The sequence below is a fragment of the Cavia porcellus genome, unplaced genomic scaffold, assembly GCF_034190915.1.
Source record: "Cavia porcellus strain 051 isolate PalLab524CR breed Dunkin Hartley unplaced genomic scaffold, mCavPor4.1 scaffold_32, whole genome shotgun sequence".
NCBI classification, from domain to species: domain Eukaryota; kingdom Metazoa; phylum Chordata; class Mammalia; order Rodentia; family Caviidae; genus Cavia; species Cavia porcellus.
Genome location: NW_026947515.1, coordinates 17,730,626 through 17,749,522, shown reverse-complemented (window position 1 = coordinate 17,749,522; position 18,897 = coordinate 17,730,626). Strand labels below are relative to the sequence as shown.

The following is an 18,897-nucleotide window of genomic DNA, read 5'->3' as shown; positions in this document are numbered from 1 at the left end:
TTTCTATTTTTTGATCTGTTTACGAATCTTTTCTAGAGTTTGCATTGTTTACTTATCTCTTATATGTTGTGTACCTTTTTTATTAAAGCCTCCAGCATTTCTTTTCCTCTTTTTTTTTAATTTTAAAGATAGTAAAATATAATAAAACAACACAGAACAAAGCCAATCAAGACCATGCAGCAAAACTCATACAGAACTTCAGAGCAGGATACCAGGATAGCAATAATAGGTACATAGTGTATCTTAATGTCTTCATAATAGTTGTCCATTCAATCAGGTATAGCAAAATCAAACCAAAAACAGAACACTATAAAATCAGTCAAAGCAGAATATTGAATAGAGCTAAACTATTAATCAGAACAAAGCAAAACAGTGAAAACAATATTGGCCTTCAAAGACAAGATAAAAGGAAACCCCCCATATTTGCTAGATTGCATAAGGTCATCCTCCTAAGAGATACTCGGACCTCTGGCCCCAGCTCAGCATAACAATACAAGCATTTAGTTGCTTTAGGTACCTTAGTTGCTGTCTATTCCAGCTGATCTCGAAACCATCCAGTTGCTGGGGGGTGGGGGCACATGCCATAGGACGTGGAGACTAATTTACTCTCTCTCTGCTAAATTGCCCAACCGACTTAAATTCTGGGCATTACAGATGTCTGCTGGGATTACAGACATTTGCTTCCACACCTAGTAACTATATGATTCTGTACTAGTTGTTAAATTTCTGACAGCATATTATTGCCTAATATATGGGTTTGTGAGAGTGTTACAGAATCACAGGGTGATGTAAGCCTTGAATTAAAAGAGTAGTTACAATAAATTAGGCAAAAGCTCTGTTGTCTTTTAGGAGTGAATTATTGATACATTTTGTTTGTGCTTATGTATGTAACTTTAAAAATTAGAAAACAAGCCAGGAATATAGCTCAGCAGCACAAGCATCTGCCTGGCAAGCACAAGGTCCTGAGTTTAATTCTCAGTACAAAAACAAAACAAAACAAAAGCTTCACCCTTTAAAAAAATTAAAGTAAGAAAGTCGTTCATTTTCATTCATTCATATTCCCTCTCCTCCTTCTCTGCGAGAATCTCTCCCACCATATAGTTCAGGCTGACCTTAAACTTACCATAAGACTTTGTAGTGAATGCTGAAATTTTAATTACATTATAATTATTCTTTCATTTTTAAAAACTCCATCTGCTTGATATCTTTTTACTTTTAAACTCAACTTTTTATATCTAGTCACCAAGTGGCCAGTATAACTTTTTTTCTGACAAATTAGCAGTTAATTTTATTCATCGATAGCTCTATCTTATCATTTCAGTAACCTTTAATTTGGTTAGTTAAAACAGAAAAAGTAATAATAAAGAGAACAGTAGAAAATGAAGATTGAGGGCTCGGCATATTGCTCAGTTTTAAAGTACTGGACTGAGATAGTGGGTGCAATTTCCAGCAACCACCCGCCAAGTTCATAAATGTTATCTTGTATATGTAGTGAGTTGAATTCCCAAGTTGTCATTTCTTTTGTGTTATAAAGTTGTAGGTACGTTCTGTTGACTGTGCAACTTCACAGTTGCTCCCATAGATGAGGGCCAGATATTATTTTCCCTCCCCATTGATGCCATTCTTGGCTCTCTGCTACACTTGGGGCAGGAGAATGTTGGTGAACAGAGGTCTTACATATGCTCTTCTGATTTGACTTGGCCTCCTTGCCTCTGAACTACCATGTGATGAGCAAGCCCAAGTATTCAGTAGCCCCTTTAATGGCTGGGCCCTCTATTAAAAATACATTGATGTGGTTCTGAATGTCATCATAAATCTAGTAAATAGCCCAGTCCTCTCTGTCCCAACCTAAGTAGGTTGATTTACAGTCAGTCTTCAGATTCATGAGCATGACATAGAATTGTTATCTAGTTATCTGTGTTATCTGGTTATCTATGCTAGTTATCTAAAAGTAAAATATAGTCATTCTGTGAATGCACATAAGTACTTTCTTTACTTGAAACAAACATTTTTAATTTTTTTCTTTTGCAACACCAGTGAATTTAAGCATGATTTATAGGGCAGAGAAGATGGAAGAAAATGTTTCACACAGAAAAGTAAACTAGGACAGCCAAACTAGACTAATTGCGGTATGATTCCCTAAGGAGTATTACTAGATTCTAAAATTATCAGTTAATTTTTAATGGTGGAACATTTCAAGTAAAAGTGGTACTTCACTAAATCAAATTCATTTGTTGACATATATTAAACAACCTAATGCAGATTCTTCTTAAAACAATTCCATAGGAAATTCCTCTGATGATACGGTTCTTCGCTTATAAATTTATAAAAGTTGTAATTATGTGTAACTCATTTTAGTTTTGTTCATGAAAACCTTAAGATGAGAAATCTATTATGAGAGAACCACATTTGAAAAATAGGGCTGGGAGATATAGTATCCTTCTGATCAAGCTCCAGAGAAAGGGAAAAGGACAGTTGGAAGTAAAGAATTAGTCAACGTAGTAAATCAAAGAGCCCAGAGACTAATGACAAGGAAAAACTTAAGTCATATCCTGGTGAAAATTTCTGAAAACTAAGGATAAAGAATAAATTTTAAGATTTCTCTCAAGAGAATTTTGGAGTAAAGGTAATAGTAGCCTCCTAGACCAATATAATGGTAGGAGAAATGGAGTTCACAGAAGTTTTGAAGTATATTTTGATATTTTATTTTGTAGAACCAACACAAAAATTGAGAAGTGAAGAAATTAAAAATGATTTCCAGACTTCTGGACTGAATAAATAAGTAGTTGGCTGTAAATATCCTTGTAATTTTTATTGAGGTAAAATTTATGTACCATAAAATTCACCAATTTAAACCCTATAGTTTGGGGTGGGGTGCAATTTGATGGCAATTTGTTTCCTGGGTGGGTGTGAAGTTCTGGGGTTCATCCTCAGTACTGAGCCCCTTTTCCCAAGTATACAATTCAGTGATTCAGTGCATTTTAATTTTGTCCAGGCATCACTGTTATGTAAAATATCACCCCAAAGGAAAACCCTGTAGCTGTCTGGTGGCATATCTATTCCCTCTTATTCCTGATCCCTGCAAACTAAATCTACTTTCTGTCTTCCTGGCTATGCCTATTCTGAAATTTTATATAAATAGGATCATATAACATGTGGCTTTTTGTGACTGTCTTTTATCTTTCATTCATTATGTTTATAAGAATTTTAAGTATTTAGCTTGAATTAAGTTTTCATTATTTTTCTGACTAAATATCCCATGGTATAGATATGTTACATTTTATGTATCCATTTTTCAGGTACTGGGTTGTTTCTACTTTTTGACTATTATAAATAATGCTATTGTGAACATTCTTACTCAGTTTTTTGCTTGAAAACATGTTTTCATTTCTTGGAGTATATACATACTCAGGAGAAGAAAGAAGGGTTGGATCATGTGGTGTTTGAGGAATCACTAATCTATTTCACACAGAACTGGTACCTTCTTACATTCGTGCCATCAATGTGTTGAGTGTGTGAATTCTTTACATATTATAGATGTGATATACCTTTGTCAGATACATGATTTGCAAATATTTTCTCCCATTTGAGAGTTTTTAAACTTGTCATGGTATCTTACAGTGCACGTTTTTAATTTCAACGAAGTTATCTTTTGTTTTATTGCTCATTCTTCTGATGTTATAACTAAGAATCCATTTCTATTCTTTTGGTGCTCTAAACATTTTAATGCTTTCTTCTGATATACCTTTAAGTTTACTAGTTCTTTTTACTGTGCTAATCTGCCTTTAACTCATGTATTAACATTTTTAATTTCATAACTTGTGTATTTAAATTTTGTAATTTTTATATTCTAAGCATATTAAATATGCTATTTTAAGTTTTGTGTCTTGTTCCATACTTTCTATTTCTGATTTAAATGGCTTTTTTGACTGACTTTATTCATGTTATCATATCTATTATTGTTACTTAAGAGCCAGATATTATATATAACAAATTTTATAAATTATTTGATAATATTATTTTCCCACAGGAAGACTTATGCTTGTTTTGGTGGGCTCTAGCAATTCAGGATTACCTTCATTTAATTTAGTGGGAGATATTTACAACTAACCTTACTCCTTGTGAGAGCTAGTTTGGGTTCAGTTTGTATTTATTCCTTTGTACTTTTAATGAAAGTGTTCGAATTTTCGTAACTGCTCCTTTACACTTTAATGAGTTCTAGACTCTCACATTTTGTTCCCAGCTTTGTAAAACTCAAAGCTTTTTAGCTTCTCCAATGCTCTGAAGTAAAAAGTAGTCTCAGCTGCCACACTTCAGTCTTTTCCTTATATTCTTCATCATTCTGTTCGTTTTTCATTGCCTCAGTAAGATTTTAAATATCTTTATTCTAGTTTTTTTTTTAGGAAAAAATGGGACTGAAGTACATAATCTACCATTACCAGGAGTAGAATTTCACAGTTTGTAACTACTTTTTTAATGAACAGATTTACCATATAATCTTACCTTACCCTACTTAACAATCTTACCTACTTACGTTTTAATGTGTATTCATGAGGGAGGAGACAAAGAAATGAATAAGTTACAATGACCCTACTAGCAATTGCACATTCTTAAGTAGGTAAATATTGTCTTCATTTTCTGTCAGGAAAAACAAGATCATTGCTCTGATTTTGGTACTGTGTTTGTGGGAGTCAGCTTTTCATCACCCTTTTGGGAAATGTAATTTAAAGAGGGAAGATTTAATTTGGCTCACAATTTCTGAGGTTTAGTACATAGCTAGATCTAAGGTAGAAACATGGTGGAAAGATATAGCAGAGAAAAATTATTCATTTTACAACAATCAGGATGCAGGGAAAAAATGGAAAGAGCTGGATAGGTGTCAAAAATACCCCCTTCCAGGTTATGCCCCCTGTGAACTACTTCCTCCAACCAAGTCTTGCTTCCTACCAGCACATTCAGTTGTGAACTCACTAATGGATTAATCACAGTGATCAAATCACCTTTCAGAGTGCTCCAATGCTGAGCACATGAGACTTGGGCAGATATTATAGATCTAAACTGTAATAGTATTGTTTTATAGTTATATGACTGCATGTCTCATGAGAAACTGAGCCCCTTGAAGAGGAACCTTTACTCATCTTCCATTTCCTAGTACTAGACCCAGATTTGAATATACAGTCTAAACAAATGCGTGTGTTGAAAAACACTTCATTTGGTTTCTCATAGTGAAAATCAGTGTCTCTATATACTGTTCTAAATCATCCTAAAATATGTATTTTAATGAGGAAGGAAGAATCTTTTATTATCAGCTCTTTCATGACTTTCTCTTCTGTTAACAGGTGGCATCTCCACAGAAAGTGACTGTGCTTTTGAGCCAGACTACGCTGTTCCACCACTTCCAATGAGTGAAGGTATGCAGCACATTCGGATTATGGAGGGCATGTCTCGCTCTCTTCCATCCTCCCCCTTACTCACACATCAGTCTATCAGTGTTCGGCTCCAACCTGTGAAGAAGTTAACTGGTAAGGACTTTACCTGAATTCAGTATGTTTTAGAGGAAACATAACAATATGGCGCTCGAGGTTTATATTCATCTTTAGATTTTTCTTTATTGGCCTTCCTAATGTTATAGACTCTTGGAAAGTGGAGCTCCTATTGATTTTAATTTAGAAAATTAGAATATTACTCTGACAGATTGATGTATTTATTTTCTAAGTGACCCATCTGTTGTGGACATATTTTTCTAGGTTTTCAGGAAGTCTCTAGTTTTGCCAGAATACACTGTTGTTCTAATTTCGTTTATCAGCTTGTTCTTGTCAGATTAACAGATGGAGGCATTGTAATTTTAGGATAATAAGAGCTTTATAGTTTAGCAAAGGTACATCAGTCATATTTTTGTTTGGAATCATGAGTTATATAGATCATCTCTGTTTTAAAAAGCTGATTTAAGTATTTTCTTCTCCATAGGATATTACTACAGCTTCTTGTGGTATTTATGATAATTCATATATTGTGGATTGCACTAACTTTAATGTATGTCATAGTGTTTACTGCATACTCGCATGAGGTGGTTAGATGTGAAAACTGAATATTTATTAAATGATCTTATGTCCTCCTGAGTTGGTCATAGAAAAAATTTAAAATGCCCTGAAGAATACTTACGTGTGAAAATCTTTAAATATAGGTCATTTTGTTAGATTTTTCTACTTTACCAGTAGTTTCTTGATGGCAATCAGTTGACTGAGATTCATGTTTTATAAAAGCATGAAATTGAACGTATGCTGATTGTTTCCTGTATGCCTGGTATTGATGCAGACAATATTTGGTTATCATTATGACAATTAAAAAGAATCGAGAGGAGAAAAGTAGAATTTTTAGAGTATTTAAGTAGAATGAAACTTTCACCATCTGTAATATTCATCAAAAGAATAGAATTTTTTTCTGTAATTCTTGGAAGCATAAGTTTTTCTTCTTTACATTGCTTGTTGTATTTTAGGAATTTTCAAGAGCTAAATGAGTCAAAGCATTAACTCTTAAGTCATTAGATAAAAATTTATAAGATAATCTAATATGGCTAGGGGTGTAGCTCAGCGGTAGAACTCTTGCCTAGCAAATGTGAGGCCCTTAACTCCCCCCCCCCCAGCCTAATGTTGTAGTTTGAGGTACTGAATCTCTATTAAAGGCCAAAAATATGATAGATTTAATGGGATTTGACATGAATATAATTTCATTGTTTAGATATGCTCCCTGTTTTTGCAGTTAAAGGTATTGATTGCTAAAAATTTAAAACATCCAAATCTGATAGTTGTTATATAATGTACTATTTTACCACACACATTAGAAGAAATAGCAAGAAAAATTCAGTTTCCATGTATGTGAGTTGGATTGCCCGAGGTATTGGAGATGCTACTTTCCTATTCTATTTGCCTATCACAATTTGAATTTCACTTTGATAGGCCGTTTTTATTAAATGATAAATGCGTATAATGATAACCTCAGTAACATGCCCAATATCCCAGAGATGTTGTGGTAAAGCAGTAAGAATGAGTTTATATAATAGCTTATATAAACTATTCAGTTTTAATTTTACAATGTTTGAAGTGTGGGATCTTTCAAATACTTTGTCTTACTGAAGACTCTTCAGGCCTTAATAATTTAAAGATTGACAGTGCATTTAAAAATTTATAAATGAAAGAAACCTCTTTATTACAATATTTTTTGTATATTTTGGATCTTATTACTGTTTCAGTTAGAAACCTCTTTCTTTAAAGAAGTTGCCATGAAAATGTCTGTAGCTGCTTTTCTTTTAAGTGAAGCACAGGATGAGGATTATGAAAATACATTGAACCTTAATAAAACCTATAGTCAGATTATTCATTTTTTATTCTTCCTCTCAAAGTTGTGTTTCATAATAAATAAGTAGAAGGAAAGTTGGATAGTGAAAAACTAACCAACCAAAAAGAAATACCCTCAGGAGCATGGTTCTTATTTGCCATTAGTTATCAAAGTACACTCATTTAATGGGGCCATTAAAGGTATCTTTAATTTTGTCATTTCTGTGCATTTAAACTTCTAACTGCCTTATATTCTTTGTATTCATATTACCATTCATATTGAATAAATAGAGTCAGAATAGGAGCCAGTTTCATTTCTTTTATGGCTTCTTCATATTTGGCCTTCAGTACATGTGAATTAGTTCATTTGTTATTCTTCAGTGCTTTTCTTAATCATTCAACAAATAGGGCCCATTGTATACCAGGTACTGGATATAAGAGTGGCAAAACACCTGATTAATTAAATTTTAGTAACAGGTGCTATGAAGGTATAAAGTAGGAAATGTGATTAAGAGACTGAGGTAGAAGTATAGTTTTTTGTTTTGTTTTGTTTTGGGGGGGGTACACTGGGGATTGAACTCACAATCTTGCGCTTGCCAGGCAGTGTTTATACCACTGAGCTAAATCCCTAGTCCAGTATAGTTTCTTTTTATGGAATGATCATTTAGCAGCAGGAGAGTTTGATGTTTGAATTTTAAAAAAGCCTTTAAAAGGTGTGGAATATGAGCCTTCTAGGAAGAGGGAATAGTCCAAGACAGAAATGAGCTTCGAGTGAAAAGAGAGCAAGTATGGCTTACATTGAGTAGTCAATGAAAGGATAGGTGAAAATGCAGTGGAGAGGTTGGTAAAACCCAGAAGTTTTAGGTCATGATGAGATGCCTGCATTATTTGTAGAATTTTAAGCAAAGGAGGAATGAGAAGAAATGTAACTGATTTACCTTTAAATTGAATCTTGATGGCAAGTATATGAAGAATGCAGTATGGAGGACCAGAATATCCCATGTTTGTTAACCTTGTATGTATTTGCCTGATTTTTAGCCATTGTCTCCATTTCCTGGAAGGTATGTAGCATACCGATGTTTCATCTTAAAAGCTGTTATAGGGAGTAGCTTTTTCCTATCATTGTTCTTACATAACCTTTCTATTTTTAGCATATTTATCACATTTACCTTCATCTTTCAACACAGGTGTATATAAAGACTTACTTGCAGAAATAAGTCCATTTTTAAATCCTTTGACTTAGCAGGGAGGAAGAATAGGAAAAATCTTTTCTTAAGAGTAGATACATAATTTGGCACACTGCGTACTGCTATCCTCTGAACCTGTGATCAGACCACTGGCCCTAGACCAGCATTGTTAGTGAAACACCAAAGCACCACAGGCATCCAATTGCATTTCACCTCGATAGCTATCGTCACAGCCTGTGTCTCTCTGGATAAGCCTGTTACTTACAGGGCCAGGGGGTGGCTGTGGGATGGTACTTCTTGTTTGCCAGCCTATGTGCTGAAAGGGGCAAGGGTCTGGCTGTTCCATTCCAGGGTGGGTCCACGCATGGTGCAAGTTACCAGGTTGGATTTGCTCGCTGATTCATCCTTTGTTCTCTCTACTCCCAGTTCATGAATGGTGCTCACTCATGGGGAGAAGCTAGGGTCTGGCTCTTCCAGTCCTGAAGGGGTCCACACATCGCACTGGTTCCCAGACTGAGTTTGCTTGCTGATGTGTCCTTTGTTCTCTTTAGCCCCTAGTTTGTGAATGGTGCTCACTCACGGGGAGAGATTGGGTCTGGCTGTTCAGTCCGATGGGGTCTGTGCATGGCGTAGGTTCTTAGACTGAGAGAGAAATTTCTTACTAAAGGAAAAATCCTCTAAAGGTAGTGCAACATGGAAGCAATCTCATTTTATCACCAAGAAAATTGAAGTTTACAGAAGATAATACTCCATCTCCCATATCTGGTATATTATGATTTTTATGTTCCCAATAACAAAATATGCAGTCAGATGGTTTAAACAGTAAAGGAAGGCTTGAAGATCTAAACTAGAGATTGAGTAGACTCCAAGGCTCACTTGCTTTAGTTGGGTATTGTGCATCGGGGATGATACATAGGAGTGTGTAGAGACATACTGTTAGACCCATTATCTCCAAATTCTTATTCAAAAAAAAACCTCTCCAAGGTTTATTTTTTTTAATATTATCATAAGACCCTCAGCATGTCTTAATCCATAGATAATTTAGGAATGCCAATAGTTAATTCATTAATTCAACATTTTTTAAATTTATTCGATTTATCTATGTAATGTGCATAAATGTCAAAGGAATTTTGGCTTAGAGTTTACAAATAGACTTGTGCAAGTTTTAAAATGTATGTTATTTAATATTGTTTATGTAACAAAAAGAAAATTATTAGCAATAGGAATTGATGTGTTAAAAATTGCTATGAACACAAATTCACCCATGTATACATTTGGTGGCAGTATGGAAATATACTAACTCTTACTCAGGGTGGGAGAGGTTTGGGCATTGTGGTACATTCCTATAATCTTTGCTACTTTACTGAGACAGGAAGATGGCAAGTTGGAAAGGGAGCTAAGCTTGGATCACTTAGCAAGACCCTGAGTCAAAATGGGAACTTTAAAAAGGAGTGAAGATATAGCTCAGTAATAAAGTGCCCCTGGGTTCAATTCCCACTATTGGGAAAGCAAAGGAGTTGAAGAGGGAAGTATATAAGTTTATATGTACTCTTTTTTTAATGTTTATGATTTTTACCATTTACAAAATCCAGAATCAACTGAAGTGATACATTTTCTGTGTAATCTTGCTCAACTTTACCTAAAATATCTCTATTTCAGTTGCTTATTCTAAAATAAGGACAATAATATCTGCCTTGTATAAGCAGTAAGAATTAAATGAGTGAATACATGTAAAGCTCATAAAACAATATCTAACATAGAGTAGGTAGTCAAAATGTTAGCTACAATTATTATGTTTTCTAAAGAGATTGGGTTATTGACTTTCTGTCAGCTATGTCAAACAATGTATATGTTTTAAGCTTTTTGGAAATGCTTTGAAGTAACTTAAGTATCTTGAGTAAGTCCAACTTTCCTGAGAGGTAATCTTCAAATACTAACAGCAAATAGATTAATCTCTTGAGAAAAAATATTTAGGCTGCTGATATTAAGAGTATTTACTGCTAATAGATTGGAATGACCATATGGCAGTCTAATTTGGATAGTAAATAAATTGCAGTAACTGAACTGGTTTTGTTAATTTATATTTCAGATGCTAGCAGTGGCCAAGATACTGTTTTTGTCATGGATCAGACAGGAACATTTACTTATTTAAGATACATTCTGGAAACATTTGTTAAGCTTTTTCCATATTAAGAAGTAGTTGGTCAGGCATGGTGGTACATACCTGTAATCTCAGTACTTGGGAGTCTGAGGTAGGAGGACTGCCCCAATTTTAGGCCAGCATGGGCTACATAGTGAGCTGAAAGCCAACCTAGAACACATAGTGAGATCCTGCCTTAAAAAAACCAATAATAATAATAATAATAATAATAATAATAAATGTTTAAAAATAAAAAGGACTTCTATATAGTTTTATTCTACATGACCTGATATATTTTAGTGTTCTCATGATGTGTTCACTGGTATTCTTTCCTTACCTTGCAATATTTGAAAACATACTGAGATTCAAGATATATACTATGGGGAATATTATTATGAGGAAAAAATATGTTTGCTTTGAAAGTTAAGATTCCTTAAACATGTATCCTAATGTATAACAAACATTCACTGTTACTTTTCCTCTTGTTTGTATTGTGGATAAAATGAAAACACTGTCTTCTTTTATTGGCATCAAAAGAAAATTATTGGGAAGCTAATTTGAAGATATGAAGGCCTACATATAATATTAGTCTACTTAGTCTGATTAATTTAGGCATCCTCATATTCATGTGACTTTCAGTTTATACTGTCTCTCATAAGCGCTTTTAAAATAAACATTGAAATTCAAGACCTCTTAAAGTTAATTTTATCAGATTAAAATATGTAGTAGATATGTTTGTTAGAGTTCCATCACTACTGTTAGATATCACATATTTCTTATAAGGTTAAGTGAAGAAATGTATATGGAGACTTTTAAGATCATTAGAATAATAATACTGAACTCAGTTGCTATTTCTAAATCAGTTTCTATTATTTCTAATTTCTAAATTATATATTATGGGTTAACGATTCAGTTACTGTGTTGTAAACCCAGGATTAATTCTGTAGAAGGGGAAGAGGGGTGCCTTCCATTTCTGGCCCTGAAGAGATTATTTCCATAGTTTTCTGAGCCCAAACTGGAGAATGTAGAGGAGTTATTTAACTCAGTGTATGTGTTTAGTATACATGAGTTAGTATTGTTAAAACCAGATCTGGGCAGTTAAATTATTAAAAAGAGAAAAGAAAAGAAAAACCCCACATTTATTCAGGTATAGAGGAAAGAGATCTCAGTATAGAACTAAGTTCAATTCCAAATACAGTAAAGAATTCTGGTATGAGATCATCCCAGATGATCTCAAAAGAGTCAGTGAATATAAAATGATTAAAATGGGAGTGTCAGAGGTAGTGGGATTGCAGGGTGATTGTATATCAAGGAGAGGAGGGGATTGTTACTAAACTGAGTTAGCAAGTTTCTTAATGCTACAACTGGTGGTAAAAAGGCCAAGGCCAAGATACTGTTGAAAAGAAGACTGAGATGGAGATTTTGCCATGAGGTGTATCTTGAGCACTTACTCAATGCATAAACAATCAAATAAAGAAACATTTTGTCATATTTACACACACTGGAGTGTGCAACATACCTAAATCAGCTCTTTTTATATTTTGTGAGATTTTAACCTTTGTTCTTGTATACAAGAAAGTAATTTAGCTCAGTAGTACAAGCACTTGCCTAGCAAGCCTGAGTTCGTGAGTTCAATTCCTGGTTTTAAAAAAAGGTAATTTTCTATTCTAATTTATTGTCATGGTTGAATGGGAATCATACAGAGTGGAAGTATCATATAGAGTATTGCAATGCTTACTCATAATAGGGTTATTTATAGCTGTTGTGGTATTGCTAAGTGTGATCTATTGAATTATAGTAGCTGTACCTTTCTATTTCTGAATAAGTGCTGCTAGGGATAGTTTTCCAAAATGCCCAAATTAACCTTGATGAAACAGGAGCCAAAGCATTAAGTCATTTACATTTTTGAAAATGAAATTATTTCATTTCTGTCAGGTTAGTTGACCTATAAGATTATGATGAAAACTGAAGGAGAACAGGAAAGAAACATATAAAAGTGAAAAGGAAGAGAAAACATATAAAAGTGCCAGAAGTCAAAGAAAATTTAAGTAAGTCAGTCATCACATGAAATATGATAGCAATTACCCTAAAAAATGATGGAATGTATTAGAAGGTATAACGTGCTTTTTCCATAATGGGCACTACTAAAACAAAGTGAAAAAAAGCTTGCAAATAAAAAAATGAAAAATATATACCAGGCAAATGTTAAAAAAAGGATCACATTTATTATAATACAAAACAAAATAAAAATAAACAAAAATAATTAAGTATTTGATATTTTTTGCAGGTACAAGTCATGAAATAGATACTAATAGTTATTGAGCTTTTTATATATGAAAAAAATGGTCAAAATATATAAATCCACCCATGAGAAATAAAAACATTCACACCAAAACTTGCATAGATGTCTTCATGAGAGCCAAGAAGTGAAAGTAGTTTGAATTTTCATCAGCCATTGAATGGACAAATAAAATATAGTATAACTATAGAATTTGGAAGTAAAAATAAATTATTATCCATGCTAGAACACATAATATGGTATAGTTTCAATTATTTGAAATCTCCAGAAAAGGCAAATCTGTAGAGACCAAATATTAATTAGTGATTATCTCCTCCTAAAGGAGTATGGGAAGTTTGCTGCTAAGGGCACAGAATTCCATTTTGGACTAATAAAAATGTTCTAAACAGTTTAGGATGAGAGTCTCACAACTCTTAACTACACTAAATCTATTGACTGTGCACTTTAAATAGATGAACCTTACTGTATATGAACAATACATTGTCATTTTTTTATGAACTTTCGAAAAGGTATGTATAGAAAACACTTAAAAATGAAAGAAAGTTGATGAATTGACAAGGTGATTTTAATTTTTTATAAAATCATTTTCTCAATGCCTTAAAGGATATGGAAAAATTTAATAATCTAAATGTAGTTAGTAAACTTAATTCATATAATTGTAGATGAAATAAGAACCATGTATTCTTTTTTGACATTGTAATCTGTTTATAGAAATTGATCATGTGTGTAGTGACAAACTGCATTATTTACTTAAAATGAAAGAATCTAACAGCATAAACACAGATGATAATTCTTTCTCTAGAAATTTAAAGTTTAAGACCTATCTCAGGTTAAAATAGAAGCCAAAATTGAAAAAAAGAAAATCAAGTTGACATGTTTTAGGAATTAAAACTTTTCAGATCCAGCCAAATAGTACTCTGTGAAAAAGTCAGTAATTTGAATGCTTGTATTAGAAAAGAGGTACTGAAAATAAATCATTTTAACTCAAGGAGCTAAAAAAAGTTTAAAGTTTATCAGTGAAATTAAATGAAGAAATAAATAAAAATTTTTAAAAAATTTTAACCAGTGAAGACACAAAGACACAGGCAGTTTCTTTGAGAAGACCTAGAAGAAACTTTAAGAGAAACGATCAAAGTGAAAGAGAAAAAAGATAAGTAACATATGGGACATAAAAAATGAATTAACAACTATAATAATGTCTTTAAGAAAATACAGTGAGCAACTTTACAGAAAAATAATTTTTAAAAACCTAGAAAGAAGGGAAAGAAACAAACAGTAAAATTGATACAAGAAAACTTAAAAATTATAGCTAGTAACTACAAAAATCACAGGTCCTCAGATGATTTTGTAATAAATTTTAACTAAACATTTAATCAATCATGTAATACTAGTAATTATATTAATTATAGATGTTTATAGGTACTTTACCTATGTGAGCGTTTCTAGTATGCACAGCAATCTTAAGTGGATGGTGAATAACTTCTGTGTGAATACTTTCAGTGAGTGTAAGCTTTCCTCTGTGTAACAGACTATTCCTTTCAACCATTAGTTTTCTAATTTACAGGATAAAAATGTGTGCCTTAATCTTTTTGTGCTAAGTGTCCCATTTTTGGAATGGCACACAATAGTGGAACATAATAAAAATTTTTCTTTTAAAATTCTTGTTTCTTGAATTTTTCATTCCTTCATGTTCTTTTAGAATTTTTAATTGTAAATTATGTGCTCTTATATTTTGATGATGTGTTTAGATTCATTTTCCTCATAAATTGGAGTTTTGTGACCTTATAATATAGTCTATCCTCTATACATTAAGTATAATGGAGAACATTGAAGCAAAATACTGTGTAGGAGTTGTCAGTCTGTGTGTGCTGCTATAAAAAATGAGAATGAGTAATTTATAAAGAGCAGCAATTTATTTTCTTGGAATTATGGAGGAAGAGAAGTGTCACAATCAAAGAAGCTATTCTTTGGTTTGGTTTCTGGTGAAGGTTGTTCTCTGTGCCCAAGATGTTGCCCAGTTCCTCATGTGGCAGAAGATGGGAGGACAGGAAAGCCAAACATTATGGGATGGTTTTTTTATAAAGGCTGTGAGGGAAGGAATGCTCTTGTGAACTAATTTCTCCCCTACCCACTTTGTTTTGCTAAATCACTGAGTTATCCAGAATGGGTTTGAATTTGTGAACTTGTACCTCAGCCTCTGAGAGTGCTTGGATTGCAGACATGTGCCACTATACTTTAATCACCTTTAAAGTCCCACTAGTTAATACTATTATAATGGTCATTATGTTTCAATGCCTGATTTTTTTTAATCATCAAAAGTACAATATCCACATAAATAAGAATCAGAGAAAAGTTCTTTCAAGACTGTTTATTTGGAAATGTGTAGAACTGCATTGCAATGGGAATACATAAGCCATAGTAAACTATGAGCATATCCAGAATGTACAGATGAATCATGATGAGTGTATTCATTATACACTACAAACATGTACTAATAAAAATTTTTTAAAAAAACAAATGGTTGAGGAGTTGAACATGGCAGCACATGCCTGTAACCCCAGCCATTTGGAAGGCTGAGGCAAGAGGGTTGCAAGTTTGATGTCCACCCAAAATAAAAGACCCTGTCCCAAATTAACTTTTTAAGAAAAGGATTTGAATTGTTGCACACTCTGTGGTATGGTATGTACTTAGTTTATAACCCTCCTAACTACATCTTGAGACCCTGTCTCAAAAAACAAAAAGAACACAAACCAAAGTGTTAAGGCTGAGTTTTAAAGGTAATAATGGGGGAGATTACATTAGAAAATTTGAAACAATAATCCAGAGTCACAAGGATTCACAAGGGTAGTGTCAGTCTGATGTTGGAGTTACTGGACAAATATCGTTGTAGATGTTTGTGTAGGGTGGGAGGGGGAAGGTGGTCTTTATGCAAAGCTGTGGTTCTGGCATAGTCTTTTGTAAGTCACTGTGTATCAGATTACTGTGGAAATTTTTTCTTTATAACTTACTTGTTTTTAGTTTTGTTAGGACTGATATAAGTGACTCTTTTGGTATTAACAGCTTTTGCACAAAGATTGAGTAATTAGTAGTTGTACATGTTTTGGAGTAGAATGCTAAGTATGACAAACTTCGGAATCACATATGTTTGGGTTCCGGCATTGCTTCTCACACTTATTAACTGTATGGCCTTAATTAAGTCACTTCATTACTGAGTATGTTTTTCTTTTTTTTATTACATTATTATTGTTGTCATTTCTCCTTTATAGAGTATTATGTGGGTTAAATAAATATGAAGTATGTCAAGAACATAGTAGTTTAACTCTAGAGAGAGATTCATAAGGGAAAGTTCATGAACACAATTATTACTGTCTTTTTCTTGCAGTGGATCAGCCCTTTCCTCGTTCATGTTTTTATTCTCAGTATATCCCTACAATACTCTTTCTATCTTAAAAGCATAGCTCTTCTTAGTTAGGACTTTATTCTTCCTTGACAGTTGTATTTAGAGGATGTTTTGCTGTTCATCTTTGATTGTGACCTTTTTTTCTCTGTTTATTGCTTTTTTGGGCACAAATTTGCCTCTGTGGGTGGGAATATTTCTCACTTATTGAGCACTTGCTTAGCATGCATTAGACCTGGAAGGCAATTTTCAGTATGCTCTAATAGCAATAACAACAATCATAATGAATATGATTATTACTATTTCTGGTATTCATTTCTTTAGATACTTCCATATGTTTATTATTATATAAATTACTTTTTAATATTTTATTGGTACGTGTTAATATACATCATGATGGGGTTTATCACGGGAAATTGGTATATATACCAGTTGGTGTTTAACATATGTTCATTTTAGTCCCATTATTTTTTAATGTATTTTTAAATTTTAAACAGAATAATATAAAACAAAACAAAACAAAGCAAATCAGTACAGAACAATGTAAGCAAAATAGGACATCACAACAAGACAACAGGAAATAACAGTGGCTACCATAATGTCTCTTTTGTTTTGCTGAAATAGTTGACCACATCTTCATACACAATAATATCAAACATAGCAAAATAGTATAAAAGTAATCAAAAGAATGAAAGCATTACACAGCTTCAAAACTAGATAGCAGGAAATGAACAATGGCTACTATCTCATTTTCCTCAAAAATGCTGTCCACACCATCACATAACAAATAAAAAATCAAATAAAACACAACAGGATACAACCAATCAAAAGACAAAAAGCATGATATGACATCATAACAAGATGATAGGAAATCAGCAATGGCTACCATGATGTCTCATTTTCTTCAAAACAGCTGTTCATACCATCACACACAATAAAATCAAACAAAACAAAACAGAATAAAACTAAACAAACAACTGAAAACACTATAAGACTTCAAAACAGTGTAAGAGGAAACCAACCATGATTACTATAATACATCCCATCATGTTTAGAATAGCTGCCCATATCATCAGACAGTAAAATCTAACAAAACAAAGCCAAATCTAACAATGTTGTGAAAATAATATAAGAGTTCAAAGACAAAACAATAAGAAATTAACAGTAGTTTCCACCTTTCCCTCCCAGATGTGACTGTGAGTTTCTTGTATGACTGTGTATCTCAGACTTATGTGTGGGCTGGAGGTCTGATATTGCCTTTTGCTCCTTCATCTTGACATTCTTCTCTGAACATTGTTCCTCTCAGCATGCTGGTTGTTGGGCCCCAGGCACTTCCCATGTTGGCTGTCACTCTGCGGTATAAGAAAATAGGACAGGCATCTGGGTTCCTCTAACCCCAGATTTACAGTGAGGTAACAGGGAGTGGGACGGGCTGCTCCGGACCTATGCAGCTACACCAGGGCTTTCCTGATGATTGGGGTATGTGGAGGTGGGGCTGCTTTTCTCAATCTGTTTCTCTGCACTGAGACTCCCACGATGGTGGCAGACACACAGGAGTGTGTTTGTCTGATTCTTCTGGTGGGTGATAGCTACCCAAAGGAACTAAGGGCCTCCAATGGAGGCCTACAGGTACATGGAGTTTCCCTGGCTGTATGTCCCTCTTCCTGTTGGCTGCCTGCAGGAAGGAGCCTTCTGTGGCAGCTCCCTCCAGGTAGAGGGGGATCTGCTGATTCTCTCTATCTGTGCTGGCTGCTGGCAGGCCTCGGTCTTCTGATGGCAGCACCTGGCAGGTGGAGGTGGATCTGCTGGTTCTTTTTGCCTGTCCTGGCCGCCTGCAGGAAAGGGCCTTCTTGTGGCAGCGCCCAGTACACAGACGCAGATCTGTCTGGCTCTCTGCCTGCACTCTCCACCTGCAGGAAAGGGCCTCCTGGTGGTGACACCCAGCAAGTTGAGGCAGATCTGCTGGTTGTCTCTTCCTGCATTGGGTGCCCATAGGAAAGTTCAGTGTCATTATTAACTGTTTCTTTCCTCCCTTCTCCCACTTTCCTTGTTTACTAGTTTTTGGATTTTTTTTTTTGTCTCTCTTTGTCATCATTTATTGATTTTTTTATTTCAATCTAATCTTTGAGCCATTTTCTCTTCTAAAATTACTGACCATTGCCTCAGAGCTTCCTTTCTTTATATTTTAAGAAATTTACTTGCCTAAAATCTGAATTGAGTTTTCTAAAAATTTTTGTTTTGTTTTCTAAAATTTTTTAGAGTTCTGGCCAGTGACGTGTCTAATCAGGAAGATAGGACACAAGTTGGAGAAGGCAAATTAATAAGATATAGTCTGGTACAGTAATGATGCGGAGGTCTAAAAAGACCATAAAACTTAGGGCTTGATCAGTAGTGGGCAATTGTTGGCTATCATAGGAAGTAGGTGGAACTTGTAAATCTAAGGGAATCTAGGGATAGAAAAGTGCAAAATCCCAGAGGGTAAAGTAGTCAATATTTACCAAAAACATTAACCTTGAGTCCCTGCAGGTACTGGAGCATGT

General features: G+C 34.0%; 1 protein-coding gene across 10 annotated transcripts in view; it reads left to right on the top strand.

Annotated features, from left to right (window-relative positions):
* The window catches only part of Tanc2 (tetratricopeptide repeat, ankyrin repeat and coiled-coil containing 2), a 463,309-nt gene that overhangs the window by 147,772 nt on the left and 296,640 nt on the right, over window positions 1-18,897 (top strand). For 6 of the 10 annotated variants that reach the window (XM_063242108.1, XM_063242109.1, XM_063242107.1 and 3 more), the window contains one exon: window positions 5,340-5,522. In XM_063242108.1, coding sequence (XP_063098178.1) covers window positions 5,340-5,522 — 183 coding nt within the window. The remainder of the gene's footprint in view (window positions 1-5,339; window positions 5,523-18,897) is intronic. The other 4 variants (XM_063242114.1, XM_063242113.1, XM_063242111.1 and 1 more) reach the window with 1 other exon arrangement.